Below are 20,576 nucleotides of genomic sequence, written 5' to 3' on the forward strand. Positions count from 1 at the left end.
CCGTGCTTCATGAGGGATGGAAAAGAAAAGGAACCGTGTGTCACTCTTGTCTCTGTTCTTCCCGCGTCGCCATTGTCAGCCAGCATGCTTGGTGCACACGGGAAGCGAGCAGCAAGGCAGGAAGGCTCGGGTTCCGGGCCGCTCCTAGGTTCTGACGACAGCGCTGCTGTCTTCCCGCCTTACGAGGGAGGCATGGCTTAGGCAGACGGGGAGGGAGGGGAGCTCTCAAAGCCACCAGCGACCCCCGACCTAGCACAGTCCTCCCTCCCTGTGCTCAGGGGGCTGCGCCAGAGCCCCACGGCTGCCCAATCTGTGGATGCTCAGGCCCCCACGTACCCCCTCCCGCAGACCCGCCATCGCCTCTGCATGTCCTGTAATCCCTGATGCAGTGGGAATGGCATGGAGAGTAGTTTCACTGTGGTGCACAGCGAGTGACACTGAGAACAGTTGGTACGGATGAAATTTTTTTTAAAAGTCAACATTTTTATCCATTCCTAATGAATTGAATCTTTACAGGCAAGACTGGAGGGCTCAGTGCACCTGCTCTGAGTCACTCTGAATCCCGCCCAGCCCGAGTCCACGCGCACCCTGGGTCCCTGGGACCTGGCCACCACTGGATGGGAACAGAAACACACACACGTTCTTCATCTCCACGTTCCCGCTCGTGTTCCGCCTCCTCTTGCACTTCAGGTGCAAAACACACATTCAAGATGAAATGGTTAAGAGTTGCAGGACGATGGCTGCAGATGGGCGGGGAGCAGTTGGCCTCGTGGTTAAGATGCCTGCGTCCCACAAGCTAGGGTTCGAGTCCCAGCTGCGGCTCCTAACTCCAGCTTCCTGCCGATGCACACCCTGGGAGGTAGTAGGTGATGCTTCAAGTTGTTGGAAACTGGGGCTGGCGCTGTGGCATAGCAAGCAGGTAAAGTCACCGGCTACGATTCCATGGACACTGGTTCGAGTCCCGGCTGCTCCGCTTCTGATTCAGCTCCCTGCTAATGTGCCTGGGAGGATGGTGGAAAGTGGCCCAAGTGCTTAAGCCCCTGCACCCACATGGGAGACCTGGAAAAAAAACTCTGCCTTTCAAATAAATAAATAATTCTTTAAAAAAAAAAAAAAAGACTTGCACAACAACAATGGTGGATTTTAAGCAAGGGTGATGTCCCTCATTCTGTGCACAACGCCAGATCTGAGGGACCCCGCCCACTCAGGGTCCGCCCAGGGGACCGCCCACCTCAGCATCCTCCCCGGGTCAGGGCCCACACGCCCGCTTCTACAGCCTGCCTATGTCCTCAAGCCCTCCTCTCCTGGAACCCAGAGACGCCCCCACCCCCTACCCTTACCGCCGGCTGCACCGCCCCGCCCCTGGCTGCATCGTCCCCCCAGCGACAGGACCTCCTGGTCTGTCCCCTTGCCACACGCGGGCGCTCAGTGCTCCTGCTCACAGGGGTCTAGGGGCCGCCTTCCGGGGCTGGGGGCGGCTCATCCCAGTGTTGCGTGCTCCCCGCCCACGCCCCGGCTGGCGTCGCGGAGGCTGCCATCCCATGGCGCTCCTATTGAGGTCAGGACTATTTTAATCCCGCTGCGGACCGGTGCTGGGCTGAGATCGCCTCCCGGGGTAGACACAGAGAAGAGCGAGGAGGGGCAGGTGCCTTGCCCCCCAAATCCTGTCCCAGGGGAGCCCCTCCCGCCACACACACACACACACAGAGTCGTGGGCTCCTGGAAGGAGCCTCGTTGGCACAGGCCGGGTTTCAGCAATGTGACTGCCACTGTGACAAGTGACGCCCTCTTCTGCCTCGCTCCCGGGGAGGCGTGGACCCTTGTGGTTAAGAGCACAGGTGGGGGGGGGGCGGGGGCGGGGTCAGCTTGCAAACCAGCATCCTATCATGTGAGGGGCAGTCCTGGCTGCTCCACTTCCCATCCATCTCCCTGCTAATGCGCCCTGGGAAAGCAGCAGCAGATGGCCCAGGTCCTCGGACCCCTGCACTCCCGTGGGAGAGTACAAGAGCACAGGGGGCTGTCCCAGCGCTGCCACTTGCTGGCTGTGTGACCCCTGTCAAGCGGTAAAACCTCTCTGTGCCTCTGATGTCCTGGGCTGAAGAACGGGGCTCAGAGCGGGGAGGGCCGGGGCCGCCGTGAGCCATGCAGAGACCCGGCACCTGCCGGGTGTGGGCCGGGGGCAGAGGGGACGCCATTTTCAGCACCGGGCATTTTTTCCCCAAGGTGCCCCGCAGCCCCTCAGGGCCTCCAGCCACTGAGTCGGGTGCTCATTCGTATTCTGGTCCCCAGGATTCTTTGCTTGCTACAGTCAACCTCCCCCACCTCTATCGCCACATCTGGTAACTAATACCCTTGACGGGTTTATTGGAATGAGGCCGGACCTGCACATGACTTGCTTTCTAATTAATCACCGCGTCCCTCGGCCGTCCTTGGGGACAGGCTTGGAGAGGGATGGAGGGAGGGTGCCCGTGAGGCCCAGAGAGAGGAAAGCCCTCTGCTCCCCAAACCTGTTCCATCCGTCCGTGCCAGCCAGCTCTGGGTGTGGCGAGGCCAGCCCAGGTGGTGACCACGGCGATGACGCGGCACGGCCCCTGAACTCCAGGCCAGACTCACAAATGCATCAGCCCCAAGAGCAGGTGCAGCAGAAGGCGTGGAGAGAGAGCAAAGCCGGAGGTGTTTGACCGATGATGCGAAGCTGCGGCGGGCGGTGGGAGTGGCCTCTGGGAAGGCTCAGAGGTTAGGGCGGGGCCGGAGCATGGGAGACTGAGCAGGTGCGATACAGAGGAGCGTCGTGGTCAGCTCGGATTTTTTTTTTTTTAAGGTTCATTTATTTATTTGAAAGTCAGAGAGAGAGAGCGACAGAGAGAGAGAGAGAGAGAGAGAGAGAGAGAGAGAGAGACTGTTAGTTCACTCCCCAAATGCCTGCAACAGCCAGGGCTGGACCAGGATGAAGCTAGGAGACAGGAACTCCATCCGGGTCTCCCAGGTGAGTGGCAGGGACTCAAGTACTTGAGCCATCCCCCGCTCCCTCCCACGGTGCACATTCGCAGGAAGCTGTTTTGGAAGCGGAGCAGCCGGGACTCAAACCCAGGGTGCTCCAACGTGCGGTGCAGGTGTCGAGAGCGGCGGTTTAACCCGCTGTGCCATAGTGCCAGCCCACTCAGCTCTGGGTCTGAGAGCCACGGCTTGGGTGTCCAGGGTGTGGTGTGAGAGGATTGACTTCCGAACAGGACTGCAGGGGGCGTGGGGGTCCCAGACTACCAGACCTCCGCCTGGGACCCGGGGCTGCAGGGGGTATGGGAGTCCCGGGCTAACGGACCTCTGCTGGGGATCCAAGCATCAGCGACTTCACGGTGGACAGAGCACCGGGTGGCTTCCTCCCCTCCATCCCTAACCCTAACCCGACTGCTCCCCCCACCCCCAGCACGTCTGATCTGGGCTCCTTTGCATCATTTCCCGCCATGAACATTTCCAAGGTGCTGAACCTGGTGACCCCTCCCCCACGCGGGGTGCCCTCTCTGTGGGAGGACCCTGGCTTCCCAGGGCAGGCGCCCACCCCCTTGTTCCCTGATCTCCACGGAGATGGCCCACCTCAGGGTCACAAACCACATGGGTGACTTTTCCTCCTTGGCAAGTGTGCTGGGTGGGAGGAGCCCATTTTAGCAGCTCCTGCTGCTCCCCAGTGGCCTGCACCTGCTGGCGAGGTTTCCCGGGGCGGCATCTGGGGACCCGAGGTCCCTGTGCTTCCACCTCTGGAACACCTGTCATGGCTGGGGACAGGGGAAGGGGCCGGATCTGACAGTCTCTGTCCTCAGAGCCCTGGTCCAGCCAGGGAGACCCCTGCTCCCCAGACTGTGGGACTCTGCTCAGCGGGTGGGGCCCATCCTGGCCACAGGGGCAGCCTTGGGCCCCACGCTTAATAAATCACAGCTCTCACGGCTTACCACACCGCAGTGATGGACCCAGAGGTGGGCCAATCAGAGCGCAAGGCTGCTGCACCTGTGTTGCTCCCCCAGTGATTGACCCGGAGGTGGGCCAATCAGAGCCCCCAGCTGCTGCACCTGTGTCTCTCCCCAATGGAAGAGGGTGCTGGGAGAGAGATGGGGTGGGGTAGGGCAGAAAGGGCTTGAGGCCCCCCAGAGGTGGCCTGTGGGGCCAGTGTTTGGCTCAGCAGCTGGGTTGTTACTCGGCACATCTGCATCCCACCTAGGAGAGTCCAGACTCCATCATCTCTACCCCATCCCTATCCCTATCCCTATCCCTATCCCTACCCCTACCCCTACCCCTACCCCTACCCCTACCCCTACCCCTATCCCTATCCCTATCCCTATCCCTATCCCTACCCCTACCCCTATCCCTATCCCTATCCCTATCCCTATCCCTATCCCTACCCCTACCCCTATCCCTATCCCTATCCCTATCCCTATCCCTATCCCTATCCCTATCCCTATCCCTATCTCTATATTTCCATCTTTGCCTCTGCCTCTTACCTCTACCTCTATCTCTATCTCTCGTCACTCTGCCTTTCAAATAGTAAACTTAGATGTTTAATTTTTTAAAGATTTATTTATTTATCTGACAGAATTAACAGAAAGAGAGGGGAAGGGGCAGTGTCTTCCATCCCTGGTTCACTCCCAAATGGCCGCAATGGCCGGAGCTGCGCCGATCCAAAGCCAGGAGCCAGGAGCTTCTTCCAGGTCTCCCACGCGGGTGCAGGGGCCCAAGGACTTGGGCCATCTTCCATTAGCAGGGAGCTGGATTGGACGGAAGTGGAGAAGCCAGGACATGAATTGGCACCCGTATAGAATGCTGGCATCCCAGGCGGCGGCTTTGCCTGCTGTGCCACAGCGCCGGCCCCTAGTGTGATGGTACTTGACAAAGAAATCATCTTAAATAAATGTTCATCTGGACCTTGCTCATTTGGGGCTTTTCTAGTCTGATGCATTTCCTCATTTTACATGTTCTTTTAAAAGTTTTTCGATTATATTTTTCACACCTAGTTTTCTAATTCATCCGGAGTTGATTTTCACTTACGTGGGAGGTGAGAATCTAATTTTATTCTTTTTCCATATGGACAGCTAATTGTCCTAGCACCCTTATTGAATAAATCAAAACAAAGCATAAGGTATTTGGAATATATTTACTAAACTTGCCGAAGCGCTTTACAGATTGCATTGCAACCTTAACTTAGGGACCTAATTTTTTTTTAAAGATTTGTTTGTTTGAAAAGCAAAGTGACACATACAGAGAGACAGGGAGAGGTCCTTCATCCATTGGTTCACTCTCCATATTGGACGCAATGGCTGGGGCTGAGCCAGGAGCCAGGAATTCCACCCGGGTCTCCCATGTGGGTGCAGGGACCCAAGCCCTTGGGCCGTCTTCTGCTGCTCTCCCAGGTGCATTAGCAGGGAGCTGGATCGGAAGCAGAGCAGCCAGGACTTGAACCGACACCCATATGGGATGCTAGCATTGCAGGCGGTGTCTCACCCCACTACACCACAGCACCAGCCTCGATTCTTTTTTAGAGAATTACTACTTTTCTGTTCTTTATAGGTGGGGGTAGGGGAAAGGAGGGGGGACAAGCCTGGGAAGACGCCGTCTTTCTGGAGCCGTGTGCTGCTCCTAGGTGACCCCTGCGGTGAGTGCTGCCTGCTTGGGATGAACTGCAAGCCCCTCAGCTCACCCAGAGGAGGCTCCGTACACACGAGAGGGTGCCCCCTGGAGGTGTGCAACATGGCGCCCCTGTCTGCACAGCCTTGCTGACAATGGCGCTGAACCATGGCCGGCTTTGAGCACAGAGATGGCCCTGTCCTAGTCAGGACTCCAGCAGCACAGGTGGGACCAGGGCTGTCACCTGGAGGCAGGTGCACTGCGCAACCTCCTGGCCCCCCCTCCCCACGTGTCCTGCTTCCCGTGGCTGGGGGTGTCAGAGGGGCAGGGGAGAGTCCTGTGGGAGAGAGCTGCAGCTCCCAGTGTCCTGGAGTGAGGAGTTAGTGCCTAAGGGGCACCTGCAGGGGTAGCGGCAGGGTGAGGGGAGGAAGGGGTGTGGCACCTGCCTCCCGACAGGGCACAGTGGGCTCCGGGAGAGGGAGCAGCGGGGGGAGGGCCTGACCACCCCACCTGGGGTGTGTCGTCCTGGCCTCGCACACCCGTGGGACTTTGGCCCAGGGCTGGGGTCAACCCGAGAGCATCTGTGCCCACTGAAGGCTTGGGAAGTTAAGGGGCAACCACGGAGAAAACAGTGGCTGGCGCTGTGGCGCAGCAGGTTAAGCCACTGCCTATGACACCAGCATCCCACATGGGCGCCGGTTTGAGTCCTGGCTGCTCCACTTCCGATCTGGCTCCCTGCTAATACGCCTGGGAAAACAGCAGAGGATGGCCCAAGTGCCTGGGCCTCTGCCACCATGTGGGAGACCCGGATGGAGTTCCAGGCTTCTGGCTTCTGCCTGGCCTAGCCCCTGACCTTGCAATCATTTGGGGAGCTGTGGCTCTTGAATTTGGATCAGCACAGCTCCGGCCATTGCAGCCATTTGGGGAGTGAACCAGCAGGTGGAAGACTCTCTCTCTCTCTCTCTCTCTCTCTCTCTCTCTCTCTCTAACTCTGCCTTTCAAATAAACCTAGCTAGCAAAATTTGAATGAACTTTTGTTAAAAATCAAAACTAGTTAAGAGGAAAGAAAGAAAAAGAGCAGCAGGAAGGAGACGGAAACTTCACACCGTGGAGCCGAGCCAAGGGCAAAGGCACAACGCAAAGTGGAATTCGGGAAGAAATTAAAATGAAAAAACACCCAGGGGGATGGGCCGAAAATTACTCTTCCGGGATCAAAGTGAAGCGGTTTAAAGGGAAATCAATTAAGGCAGCCAAATGCAAGTGATGTGAGAAGACAGAAGATCAAAGATGAAAAACACCAGCGTTCAGGACACAAGGAAGCAGGTGCAAAGTGGGCCACCCAGGAGGTGGTCGGGGGAGGGGCGGCGACAGAGCCCACGCCAACTTTCCAGTAAAGACGACCATGGGAACACCTGGTTTTCAAAATCACGGTTTCCAAAGACTGATTTCCCTTCATTTGAATGTAATATACATTCATCGTACTTTCATTTGAATGTAATAAATCATATTTATTTCCTTTCATTTCAAAGACAGAGATGGGGGGGGGAAGGAGCGCCCCATATGCTGGTTCACTCTCCAAATGCTGGCAAAAGCCACAGCTGGGCCTGGAGCCAGGAGCTCCATCTGGGTCTCCCTCGTGGGTGCAGGGGCCCAAGCACTTGGGCCATCTTCTGCTGCTTTCCCAGGCCATAGCAGAGAGCTGGATCGGAAGCGGAGCAGCTGGGACTCGAACCGGTGCCCATATGGGATGCCAGTGCACAGGCAGTGGGTCAACTCATTGTACCACAGTGCAGGCTCCAAACCTCTGTCTTGAAATGTTTCTTAGCACTTGGGGCGTGGGACCAAGGAGGGTGTCCCCATCTGAAGCTGGCGGGGGGAGAGATGGGAGGAGGTGGGCAGAGACCCCAGGCCCGGGAGAAGGCTGGCATCAGGAGGGGAGTGAGGGGTACAGGGAGGGGTTTCCACCGTGGCGGGCAAGTCCTGGCCTGCAGGTGGAAGGCACGCCCACTGGCCACAGATGGGCTGGAACCAGCCCAGGGTGTGTGTGTGTACCAGAACCTGTGTCCAGTGACCTGGAGCCTGGTTCTGGTCCTGGCTTGTGTGCTTTCTGTCCCCTCCCCCAAGGACGTAAAGCCGGGCCTGGACCAGACTGTGGCCTTGACTGGCAGTGGTGCGAGGGCCAAGGGCGACACCTGGTGGTGACATAGAAGCATCACAGGCAGGATTCGGTGGATCGGACCGGTTCCCGAGCTTTCCCCAGAAAGGAGATCCGGGCCACTGACGGCAGTGTCCCCTGGGGCAGGGAGAGGAAGGGGACAGGAGAGGTCCCACACCCTTGCCTATGACGCACACACCCTATGATGCTCTCGACAGCCCCAGGCCATGGCTGCTGCTGTCCCAGCTGCCGGGAAGAAGGGAAAAGCATCCTTGGGGGTGGTGTCTGGCGGAGATCCCTGACCAGGTGGGAGGCTGAACTGGAATCCAAGCCCCTAGCGGATGCAACCTTGCCTGCTCAGGTCCAGCTTGGGTGCCCGGGAGCTGCCCACCAAGGGGTGGACAGCTCGCTCCTCGCCGAGCCCACCCCGGCTCAGTCCCTACCCAGCCCCGCAGCCACAGGTGCCACCATGATATTCCCCCTGGAGGTTAAAATGGGTGATGCCCCCATTTCACAGACGAGGAAACAGGCTGGGGAGGGAAGGGCCTGGGCCGTGCCCATGGCGGAGGTGGCACCGGGTGTCAGGCACTTTCCTGGTGCTGCCTGAGGACCACAGAAGCCACCTGTCCACCAAGTCAGCCCCATCGGGTGTGAAAGGGGCTGGCAGGTGGGAACGGGATGGAGAGGAGCTCAGTTTTAGGGTGAGTGGGTCCTCAGTCCCAGCTCTCCCTCCTCTCTCTCTCTCCTCTCCCTGTGTAACTCTGACTTTCAAATAAATAAATAAATATTTATAAATAAGCTTGTTTAGGTTAACCAGGCATGGCGTGGCCCCTTCCAAACGTGATCTGACCCTGACCCTGAACCTGACCTGAGCTCACTACCAGCTCCCAGAGGCCCAGAGTGGGCAGGAGTGCCAGTCAGCCCCTGCAGATTTGCTCACTTCTAACTGGTCCGCCCGGGGGTCCCCATGTGGGCCCGGGCTGTGAGGGGGCAGCGGGCACTGGTGCATAAGGGGCAGCCCCCCTGCTGGGCTGGGGTGGGGGAGGAACCTGGGTGGAGCCTGCAGGGTCTCTGTCAGGAAGTGCTTTGATTTCGTCCACAGCTGAGGGTTGGCCACGTGAAACCTTGGGCTCAGAGCCAGAGGGGGCTGGGCGGGACCCCCCAAGGACGTCCAGAGCAGAGCCTCTGCAGCGAGCTGGGCACACACCTCCCCGGAGTCGCCCAGTCCCAGCACCCGCCCGGCACAGCCCCCCAGGCCCCGCATCCGCTCTCTGTCCTTCCACCCAGGGGCGGCCGGGGGTGGGGCTCAGGATGCGCGTGCAGGGGTCTCAGTCCGGCGACAGCCGCACAGTCGCCAATCACCGCTTTCTCCACGCCTTCCTCCCGCCACCAGCACGCTCCTCTCCACGGCTGTTGACGCCAGGGGGAGGCGACTGCTGGCCAGGGAGGCGCCACCCCCTCCCCCGCCACTCGTGCATGTGCGAGCTGGCAGCGCTATTGTCCCGCCCCCGGCCCCTGGCAGCCTCGTCTGTCCCGCGACCGGGCTCAGCCAGCACCGGGGCCACACGCGGAAAGACAGGGTGCGCCGACGGCCGCAGGCCAGGGTGGGCGCTGCTCACTCCCGTCCGGTCCGTGCTCTGTCCCCTGCGGCGCACCCGGAACCCCTGTGCACCTGCGCCCTCCCCTGTCCGCGGCAGGCCCCGAGGCTGAGCTGCACCTCCTACAGCTCCCAGGGCCTTGGCCTCTTGTAGTTTTCAGATTTATTAAAAAAAAAAAAAAAAAAAAAAAAAAAAAAGTTGGATGAACGTAAAATCGCTGCGCGCTGAACAGCTACGCACAGCGCAAGCACATCCCGCCAGGGACCCCGCGACCTTCGCGGTCATCACCGTTTAGATTCCCGTGTGCTGCTTGCTCCGGGGGCTGCGTCTGCTTCCAGAAGCGCCATCACCCCCCGCCCGAACCGGCCACCGCCTCCTCCAGGGCTCCGCCCATCCGGCCCCGCAGCCCCGCAGCCCCGCGCCGGCTCCCCGGGGCCGCCCGCGCACGCGCTCCGGAGAAAGCGCCTGATGGAGGTGCAGGTGCAGGATGCGGGGGTCCCTCTCCCCAGCAGGGAATGAGTTCCCCGGGGATGCGCGCTGGCGGTGCTCTGGCCACGCTCCCCTAGCCGCCTGTCCGTTCCCGCCAGGGTTTGAGGGAGCGGCGGAGGGAAGCAGATGCCTCAGTCACAAGCTTTATTGTCCCGGCACAGACTGGCCACACTTCAACAATTCCACCTCGGGGCGGGACGGGGACGGGGGAGGGGGGCGCTGGGGGGGGCAGCGGGGTCCAGAGAGGGCGGCAGGGGACACGTACTGGCCTCCGCCGGGGGGCCTCCGGCTGTTATAATAGTGCCTCCCGCATGTGTAGCCGGAAGGAGTCGCAGGGCTTGGCGCGGGTTAGGCCGCGGAGCGTGGCTTCTAGGCTGCTGTGATCACGCATGCGAGAACTACCAAAAGCCAGCGGGGCGGCCGGAGGACAGGAGCGCCACCTGCCTGGAGCCGGCGGTGCCCAGCAGCGGCCAGGGGATGGCGGCGAGGCCTGGGAGCCAGCCTGGCGAGGCGCTGGGTTTTCCACACGCCATGGATTCTGTTCCCAGCTGTGGGAGCCAGGGGCCCCCACACCTACAGGGCAGGAACGTGGGTGCGCAGGGGCCTGTGTGCGCCTCCCTGCCAGGCTGGGGCTGGAAGCCAAGCATGACCACCCGCAGCGTGCACCTGCCACTGGGAGGCTGCTTAGGAACATCTGGTCAACCCAAGCAGGTCGCAACTAGCCCAGCGCCCGTGTTCCGCACTCCCCTGCGGCTGCCCCTGGTCTGGGCTCCAAGCCAGGCCTCACCCAAGCTGGGGGGCGGGGGGGAGAAGGGAGGGGTTTCCAAAACTTGCCTAACACTGTGGCTCCCAGCCTTGGTGCACACCCTCTGACCAGTATCCTGGAGGGGCTGGTGTTGGGGGAGGGGAGGACCCTGTCTCCCAACACCTTGAGCCTGGGGCTCTGGGGGAGGCTCGGAGGGTGGGGACAAGGAGCCTGGCACTGCCCTGGCCCGGCGGCAGCTGTACGTCCAAAATCCTCCTCTGGGGAGGAGAGAGGCAGGAACACGCGGGGCGAGGGGCCTGGCCGGGTCTTCTCAGCCCCCCAGGCCAAGTGCAGAAGCTCCCGGGGGTCAGGCTGGGGCGCGACCGCCCTCTGTGGAAGGCTGGGCTTCAGGAAGCCTCCTGGGCCGGCAGGGGGGGCTGCGGCAGTGGTGGGCGGTGGGCGGCGCGCTTGCGTTGCGAACACTGTCTTGTCTCCAAGGCGACAGTCCTGGCCTTTGCCTGGAGGGGGCGCTGCCGGGCAGCCTGGCGGCGCTCCGATGCGGACTAGGCCACTCCTCCGTGTTCCTCAGGGTCAGTGCTTGTCCTAGAGAGAGCAGGGGTTTCATCAGCAACTGGCCCCAAGAGCCTGGGGGATGGGGACAAACAGGACGGGCAGTCAGCAAGGCACCCTGGGCGGGGGACCCGGCACGTGCCAAGGCCCTGGGGTGAGGAGCCTCCTCTGGGGGCCCGGTGAGGCGGGGAGAGTGGGGGCTACTGAGAGGAAGGGGCAGTGGGCGGGGTCCATTGGAGCCCTGGGCGCCTGCGTGGAGGCGGCGATGGAGGAGATGAGAGCTACAGATTCCAGGCCTCGATGATCGCATCTGTAATCTGGGGTCAGCCCTGTGCCTCCAGGGGCTCCCAAGGGGACAAAGCCACATGGGGTATGGACATCAGCTCTCAGGCGTTGCTGGGTGTTGCAGGGCACCCATGGGCCCCAGGCTGCTCCTGTTCCGCCCTGGCCTGAGGTCCCAACACGCCAGCAGCAGCAGGACCGAGTGGGGGAGGGAGCTGCTGGTGGACCAAGCTCCGGGGTCCTCCCTCTTTGGCAGGCAGCATCTGGGCAGTGGGGGGCTTGGAATACGATGGTGGGGGCGGGGTTTGCAGGGCCACCTGGCACCCCAGGAGATCACCTTCTCCCGCACACACAGCGGGTTCCAGAGGCTGCTTAGTGAGGACAGAAATTGCCCAGGGGTCACTAACTCAGTGAGGGGCCCTGGGAGGGCCAGGCCAACCCCAGACGAGGAGTCTTTTATTAATGTTTTTAAAAAACGGCCGGTGCTGTGGTTGTAGCAGGTGAAGCTGCCACCTGCAGTGCTGGCATCCCATGTGGGCACTGGTTCAAGTCCTGGCTGCTCCACTTCCAATCCAGCTCTCTGCTATGGCCTGGGAAAGCAGTGGAAGATGGACCAAGTCCTTGGGCCCCTGCACCCACGTGGGAGACCCAGAAGAAGCTCCTGGCTCCTGGCTTTGGACTGGCCCAGCTCTGGCTGTTGCAGCTGTTTGGGGAGTGAACCAGCGGATGGAAGACCTCTCTCTCTCTCTTTCACTCTCTCTCTCTCTCCTGCCTCTGCCTCTCTGAAACTCTGCCTTTCAAATAAACAAATAAATAATAATAATAAAAAAAAGGGCAGGCCTGTGTTTCAAAAATATCCCCGTCGGAGAAATCAAAGTGGCCTGGACAAAGGAGATGGCAAAGATGGCAGAGACCCAGCCCTGTGGGACAGCCAGGGCGCTGCACCCCACTGGCCTCCTAGCCGAGTGAGCTGGGGGAAGCCTTGGAGAAGCCACGGAACACAGAGGTGTCTGAGATACATCTGCATGGGCGCTGCACCTGCCGGGGTCGTGAGCCACGCCCTCCTCCTGGGGCGACAGGGCCTGAGGGGTTCTGGGCCAGGACACCCGCAGTTCTGCAATTATACTCAAGGGGTGAACCACACTATACGGTTCCGCAGACTTTCTAGAAGCTCATGGACAAATGGAGAGATATTTATTGTGGCGTGGACGCTTGGCCTAGGACGCTCGTGTCTCGTCACAGTGCCTGGGTCCGGCGCCAGACTCCAGCTTCTTGCTAACGAAGACCCTGGGAGGCAGCGGTGGCAGCTCAACGAACTGGGCTCCTGCCTGCCGCCCACATAGGGGACCCGGATGAAGCTCCCGGCTCTCAGCTCCAGCCTGGCCCAGCCCTGGCCACTGCGGGCATTTGGAGAGAGAAGCTGGCAATGGGGGAACTCTCCGACTCTCTCAAATAAACAGCTTCCAAAACCTGTCTACGACCTCTCATATAAATGGTTTCCAAATTTTTTTCCAACCAAAATGACCCTGTCTGTCTTTTAATGGGGCTCATGGCAAAATGCAACGTTCTAGACACTTCTTACGCCGGTCACTTTTCTCTAAGCTCTACCGGGTGCACACCCAATGCTTCTTGTCGCCTGCACCGCGACACCAGCCAAGCCCTGCACACTGCCCCCTGGTGGAGATTCAAGCCTGGCCAAGGGACACGCCCCCAACCGCGGCTGTGTCTTTTAGCAGCCAGTACGTGGAGCTCCCCGGGGACTGGACAGCTCCCTGCCTCTGGGGCAGGGCCCACCAACAGCACAAAACCCAGCAGCTCAGAGACCGTGGCGAGGAGCCCAGCTTATGCTGTGAGCCGGGAGGCAGGAAGGCAGGGCCTGGCCCCGTGCAGCCTCCCGCGGGGACCCAGCCTCTGGGCGCGTCTGCCTGTGAGCTCAGCCGTGTCAAGGGCAGATTTGGGGGGGGGGGGAATCTGCACGAGTGGGAGCCTCACATGACGGGGCTCAGGCTGTCCGCGTCCATGGCAGCTGGTGCTGTGAGGAGGTCAAGGGAAAATGGAATTAAAAGGTTGGGCGCAAAAATTCTGATATACGTGCATACTAAGGGGTCTTCAGAAACGTTATGGAAAGCACTGGTTATAAACACACCAAGCCTGGAGTTCACACCAAATTAATTTTGCACCAAATTAATCTTAAAAAAAAAAAAAGCACGCAATGCAGTCTCCCACACGGGTGGGAGGAACCCGGATTCCCGAGCCGCTACCGCTGCCTCCCAGGCCCGGCACCAGGGGTAAGCGGGGTCAGGAGCCAGAGCTGGGACAGGTCGCCTGCCCTACACTGATTTCCCAACTCCTTTTGCCCCTGCGCTGGGACGGGTGCTCCCCCACGGACGGACACGTCCACGCATGCGCACGCAGATGCTCAGGAAAGTTCTGGAAGGGCGTATACTGCCCATCCTGGTCATCATCTCCCGGCAGCGGGGCTCCTGGCGAGTGCTTTCTTGATTACACATTGGGGTGTTTCTAGAGACACACATTCCTTTATCGTAAAAGGAGGTTCCCAGGGCAGGATGAGCGCCCCCAGCGCCCGGCCCCGTGGGCAGGCTGCCCCGCGGCCCGCTCTGCTTCTATCCGGAATCCCTTTCCAAGGTGCCGGGCGCCCTCACCTCCTGCTTGTGGGCTTTGTCTTGCTGGTGGATGCCGTTGGCCGAGCCTGATGTTCCCAGGGTCTGCAAGAGGCAGGCGGAGGAGTGGGGGTCACTGTGCCAGCCGCTCCGGGCAGCAGTTCCCAGCTTGCCCACCAGAGGGCGACGTCTCCCAGACGCCCCAAGGACCCCTGCGACCTACGGCTCCCAGGGCACGGCTGCCTCCCCCATCGGACTGGGGCGCCCAGGGCACGGCTGCCACCCCCGTGGGACTGGGGCTCACCTGGGCCTTGTCGGGACAGCCCCGCAGGGCCTCCACGAGCTTCTCCCCCTGCTGCACTTGGTCCAGGGCGTCCCGCAGCGCGTCCTCCGTGCTCATCAGCTGGCGCTGCAGCCGCACGAGCTCCGACGACGCCGGGTCAATGAGCGAGTGGCGCCTCTGCTCCGCCAGCGACCGCTCCTTGTCCTGCGGGCGGGCGGGAGAGGGGCGAGGAGTGTGTGTGTGCGCACGCGCGCGAGCGTGCACCTGCTGGGGGCGGGGCTCGGTCCAGGCAGGAGACACGCAGGGCCAGGCCCCGGCGGCACACCACCTGCCGCACCGAGGGGACCCCTCCGCCCGGTGAGACACACCCCAGTCTCTGAATCCGGGACCCTCCCAGATTCCCCTCCCATCTCGGCCCAGCGCGGTGCGGTTACAGGGACGGATCCAGACCACTCGCGCTGCACCTGCCGAAGGGGGCACCCAGGGTTCCTCCGCCCGCCCACACTGCAACCTGGCTGTCCCCCGGGGTGGCTCCAAGAGGCCCCCGGAGCGGGGCGGGTGGCCCGCGGGTGCCCACGTACCAGCCCGGTCAGCTTCTCGCGCAGGCCCCGGATGTCATCTTTCAACTTCTGCTCCTTGAGCCGCCACTCGGCCTTGTGCACCTCGCGGCTCAGGTCGCGCTCGGGCCCTGGCGAGTGGCGGTTGGCCTCCAGCAGCAACACCCGCAGTTCGTTCAGGCTCCTGCGGGGAGGGGGAGAGGCAGAGAGCAGCCGCTGTCAGCGCCGCCCCCCACCCCCCGCCCCTGCGCCACGAGAGGCCACTGCACAGCACCTGCGACCCCAGCCACCCAGGAGGGGCCGGGATTTGGGCCTCTCTGAGCCTGTTTGCAATGAGAATCTATTTGCTGGGGGAAAAAAAAAGGTCGGGCCCGCCACTGTGGCTCAGCGGGTGAACACCCTGGCCTGAAGCAATGGCATCCCATATGGGCACCGGTTCGAGACCCGGCTGCTCCTCTTCCCATCCAGCTCTCTGCTATGGCCTGGGAAAGCAGTAGAAGTTGGCCCAAGTCCTTGGGCCCCTGCACCTGTGTGGGAGACCCGGAAGAAGCTCTTGGCTCCTGGCTTCGGATCGGCACAGTTCTGGCCATTGCGGCCAATTGGGGAGTGAACCATTGGATGGAAGACCTCTCTGTCTCTCTCTGCCTCTCCTCTCTGTGTAACTCTGACTTTCAAATAAGTCTTTTAAAAATAAGTTATCATAAATGTAACATATGATCCAGCTTTAAAAAAAAAGCCACCAACATGTCCACCCAAGGTCTTTCAACACCTGGTGTCTCCTGGCGGGGGGAGGGGGCAGGGCCTGGGGGAGGGGTGGGGCCTATGGAGGCCCAGAGGGTGCCGCCCACCAGAAGTGGTGGCTGCTCCCCAGCTGGAGGGGAGCAGGGGCTTCCAGGGTTTATCTGACAGCCTCTGGCTTTTAAACGCTAGCCTGGGCTTTCTTAAGCTTCCCTCAGTCCCGCCAACTATGTCTGTGGGGGTGGACGTTAGATGGACCCCTGGGATGCCCACAGCCCATGCTGTGGGGCCTGGGTGAAGCCCTGGCAACTCCCATGCTGGTCCAGCTGCCCACCGGTGCGCACGTGGGGGGGGCACAGCCGGTCCCTGCCACCCACACTGGAGGCCCAGATGGAGCCACAGGCTCCTGGCCCCGCCCCATCTGGTGCCGGCATTGGGGGAGTGAACCAGCGGGTGGATCCCTGCCTGTTTGCCTTTCAAATAAAATAAAAATAAAGAAATTTTTTAAAAATAAATTAAAAAAAAAAACACCCAACCCTGGGCCAGCATTGTGCAAGCACAGGTTAAACTACCACCTGTGAGACTGGCATCCCTTATGGGTACCGGTTCAAGTCCCAGATGCTCCACTTCTGATCCAGTTCCCTGCTATGGCCTGGGAAAGCAACAGAGGACGGCCCCAGTGCTTGGGCACCTGCTACCCACATGGGAGACCTGGAAGAAGCTCCTGGCTCCTGGCTTTGGATCGGCAAAGCTCTGGCCGTTGCGGTCAGATGGATGCGGATGGAAGACCTCTCTCTTTTTTCTCTCTCTCTTTTTTAAAAGATTTATTTATTTATGTGAAAGTCACAGTTACACAGATAGAGAAAGAGAGGCAATTGGCCATAATGGCCACAATGGCCAATTGGCCACAACAGCCGGAGCTGTGCTGATCTGAAGCCAGGAGCCCGGAGCTTCCTCTGGGTCTCCCATGTGGGTGCAGGGGCCCAAGGACCTGGGCCATCTTCCACTGCTTTCCCAGGCCACAGCAGAGAGCTGGATGGGAAATGGAGCAGCCGGGACTTGAACCAGTGCTCATATGGGATGCCGGGGCTGCAGGCAGTGGCTTTACCCACTATGCCACACGCCGGCCCCATCTCTATTCTTTCTTTCCCCGTCACTCTGCCATTCAATTAGATAATTTTTTAAAAAGATCTTTGAGAGAACTCCATGATTTTCAAGAGTGTAAACTGACCCCCAAGAGCGGGGGACAGAGGTGCTGAGAAGGCTTTGTGGTGGCTCTGCGAGGGGCGCAGGGTGCTCCCTGGAGATCCCGACGCCTGCCCCGCCAGGCCGGCCCTCCCGGGCCCCCGGCATGGGCTGAGAGCCGGTCAGGGCCCGCTGCGGGGACGCTGGCGGCGACTCACCGCTCTTTCTTGAGTAGCTCCTGGCTGATGAGGACCAGCTGGCCCGAGGCATCGTGGGTCTTCCGGGACACGGCCTCCAGCTCGGCCTCCAGGCGCCGCCGCTCCTTTAAGAGAGCCTCCACCTTCTTCTCTGCCGCTTTGCACCTGCTCTCCAGCGCTAGGCAGAGAAAGCGGGGCGGGGCTGGGAGCACGCAGGGGATCCCACCCACCACAGGGTCAGGGCCCCGGTGGGAGGCTGCTTCCCCTCCCCCGGAGGGTAGGGCTGGGTCGGGGAGGCCAGTGCCACGGACCACGGCCACGGGGCAGTCTGGAAAGCACTGTGGTCTCAGGCAGCGTGGGAAAGCAGCTGAAGCCGCGCAGGTCCCTTTCCTGAAGAGCTCAGCCTTGACCTTGGTCTCGGGGGAGTCTCAGGTCCTCTGACCTTTGTCGGGTCATAAGGCCCCCTGACCGAGACAGGGCCACTTCCCAGGAGCAGGGCAGCCTTGGGGACACGGCCACCACGGGCGGGGCCGCGTTGTCACAGAGTCGCCAACTCCAGGCCACTCCCCGCCCACAGGTGCCCCCTCTCTGAGGCTCGCTCTGGGCTATGGCCAGCGTAGTCACTCCGGGGGGCAGGCGGGCTTCGTGGAAGTGGCCACGAGGAACCAGGAGCCGGGCATGCAAGCCTGGTGCTGGGTGTGTCCCCCACCCCCGCAGCGGCCGGTGCAGGGACGGTGCAAGGGCACGGGCTGGGCTGCCATGGGGGAAGGACCCGGATGCGGGGGCTGCCCGCTCCCCGCCTGCTGGGCGCACAGGACCCGCGCGGCCCCACGTCTGCCCGGCGGGGGGACACTTACCACTTACTTGGGCCTTCAGCATCTCGGCCTGGGACGTTAAGGCTGTCACCTCTTTGTCCCTCTTGTTCAGCTTGTCCTGCAGGCCTAGGGGGACACGGCAGGGGGAGGGCGGAGGAGAAGTCATCCATGGCCTGGGGCCAGCGGGCAAGGGGCCGCCTCCCCCGCATCCCGCGAGAACCCTCCAATAGAGCCAAACATGGCCTCCAGCGTCCAGATGCGTCCTCCGGCTGTGCCTCCCTCCAGCACCCGAACTGAATTAGGGGGTCGGACAGGCCCAGGCTTTGGTTTGCGCAGGTGAAACGGGGGCGGGGCCGCAGTCGGGGGCGGGGCCGCAGTCGGGGGCGGGGCTCGGAGCTCTATGGCCGGCGGCAGGGTCTGGGCGGGGCAGGGGGGGCGGCAGGTGCTCCGTGCGACAAAGCGGGTGGCAGGGAGCCCCTGAGACGGCCCAGGAGCAGGCCACGGACGTGAACATGGACGTGGACAGGGACGACGAGACGCAGAGGAAACTCGGGGCCGCGAAGCCCCTCTTCCAGGGAAATGAGCTATTTGGCACAGCTGGAATGATGAGTGATCTGGGAGCCTGCTGCGTGTTTAAGAAACAACAAACAGAGGGGGCGCTGTTGTGACGCGGCGGGATAAGCCGCTACGTGCGACGCCGGCATCCCATATCCTGGTGTGGTTCGAGTCCCGGCTGCTCCACTCCCTGCTAATGCAACTGGGAGAGCAGAGGAAGATGTCCCAAGGGCTTGGGCCCCTGCACCCATGTTTTGATACCTGGATGGAGTTCTTGGCCCCTGGTTTAGCCTGGCCCCGCCCTGGCTTTGGAGGCCATTTGGGGAGGGAATGGATGGACTATCCATCCCTTATTGGGGTGCTCATTTGACTTCCTGATGCTTCACTTTTTTAAAAGATTTATTTATTTATTTCAAAGTCAGAATTACACATAGAGAGAAGGAGACAGAGAGAGAGAGGTCTTCCATCCACTGGTTCACCCCCCGAAAATGGCTGCAGTGGCTGGGGCTGGGCTGATCTGAAGCCAGGAGCCAGGACTCCTTCTGAGTCTCCCACGTGGGTGCAGGGGCCCAAGGACTTGGGCCATCTTCTACTGCTTCCCCAGGCCATAGCAGAGAGCTGGATCAGAAGTGGAGTAATCAGACTAGAACTGGTGCTCACATGGGAACTGGAGCCGCAGGCGGAGGCTTAGCCCACTACGCCACAGCACTGGCCCTCAGGGGCTATCTTGCCTGTGAGCTTTGTGGACAAATGTGCTCTCACCCACAGCTCATGGGGGACCCAGATTGGCTGAGCCCGGCCATTGACAGCACAGGGGATCTGACGGGCAAAGGCTGTTAACAACCTGTGATCCCAGCGGGCAACTGGCCAACCACACAGTGGCATCCCACACTGACGCAGCACTGAAATTTAGGGAGGGAACTCGGGGACCCCTTGCCCTTATACCTATTCTGAACAATCAAGTTAAAACCAAACCAACACAGCTTTACCAGCTGTGTGGCACAGCTGGTAAAACCACTGCCTGCAAAGCCGGCATCCCATATGGATGCCGGTTCGAGTCCCGGCTGCTCCACTTCCAATCCAGCTCTCTGCTATGGCCTGGAAAAGCAGTAGAAGATGGCCCAAGTGCTTGGGCCCCTGCACCCACGTGGCAGACCCAGGAGAAACTTCAGATTCCTGGCTTTGGCCTGGCCCAGCCCCAGCTGTTGTGGCCATTTTGGGGAGCGAACCAGTGGATGGAAGATCTCACCCCCCCCCTCTGTAACTCTATCAAATAAATTATGAAAATAGAATAAAAAGCACCAAGCCAATAATGAAGCCGTTGGCTCAACGCCCAGCACTCAAGGAACGCAGCAGAGCCAGCCAGCTCCGCCCCGTCCTGAGCCCCGCCCAGCTGCCACTCACCCTCCACGGTCTCCTTTATCCGTATCTGCTCCTCTGTGATGTCGTTGGGTTCAATCATCTGAAAGAGAGGAGTCCTCCACCCCGTGAGGGGGACGCCCGGCCCAGCACAGCCCCCCCACCCCACCCCGCCGGCCCTCTCCAGCCGCAAGGGGGCGCCAGTGAGGGATTCCGGGACCCGCGGGCATGGCGGCAAGGGTGGGGGGGGCCCACATCCTGCAGCAGAGGGCTGGACACCTCCTTTCCCGTCCTTGGACTAAGGAACCAGACACAGGACTCCCGGTCTCTGTAGCCCATCGGTGACACACGCGTGTCCACCAACACAGGACAGCGTGTGCATGCAGAGGGCCATTGGCCGCCTCCAGCAGGGACTTCGGTATTCTAATACTTCATTTCAGTGGAAGAGCCAGAAACCAAAGGAAAAGGACTGATGCGAGAAAAAAAAAAAAAACTTTGGCCAGGACCACCGTGAAGGCTCAGCGGAGGGGCGGCAGGCTCCCGCCTGCATCCCGCCTCCAGCCCGCGGCCGGCTAAGGTCCCACACCGTGGATCAAGGCGGCTGAACGCAGTCACCTCCCTCATCCTGCCCCTCATGCTCCTGTTCATCCATCCCAGGCCCCGCTGGGCTCAGTGAACTAAGCCCCCTCCGGGTTGCTGTGAGGCTAGGGCGCAGGGGGAAAAAAGCCTCAGACCCGTGTACTTAACTACAGGAGACCCACAATCCAGCTGTCCCTGGACCCCAGCCTCTATATCTGGGGGACACCCGGGGGCACGT

The 20,576-nt window shown here is 60.9% G+C and overlaps 1 protein-coding gene across 4 annotated transcripts in view; it reads right to left on the reverse strand.

Moving 5' to 3' along the window:
* Positions 1-9,982: 9,982 nt before the first annotated feature.
* CLIP2 (CAP-Gly domain containing linker protein 2) overlaps positions 9,983-20,576 on the reverse strand; it is a 56,534-nt gene continuing 45,940 nt past the window's right edge. For 2 of the 4 annotated variants that reach the window (XM_070064520.1, XM_070064519.1), the window contains 7 exons: positions 19,805-19,862; positions 17,888-17,971; positions 17,052-17,208; positions 14,935-15,094; positions 14,375-14,557; positions 14,113-14,175; positions 13,437-13,481 (listed from right to left, as the gene is read on the reverse strand). In XM_070064520.1, the coding sequence (XP_069920621.1) occupies positions 13,452-13,481; positions 14,113-14,175; positions 14,375-14,557; positions 14,935-15,094; positions 17,052-17,208; positions 17,888-17,971; positions 19,805-19,862 (735 nt within the window). In that variant the 3' untranslated portion in view covers positions 13,437-13,451. Of the gene's footprint in view, positions 11,201-13,436; positions 13,482-14,112; positions 14,176-14,374; positions 14,558-14,934; positions 15,095-17,051; positions 17,209-17,887; positions 17,972-19,804; positions 19,863-20,576 lie in introns of those variants that run through there. The other 2 variants (XM_051835426.2, XM_051835427.2) reach the window with 2 other exon arrangements.

This window comes from Oryctolagus cuniculus, chromosome 19 (assembly GCF_964237555.1).
Source record: "Oryctolagus cuniculus chromosome 19, mOryCun1.1, whole genome shotgun sequence".
Classification (NCBI taxonomy): Eukaryota; Metazoa; Chordata; class Mammalia; order Lagomorpha; family Leporidae; genus Oryctolagus; species Oryctolagus cuniculus.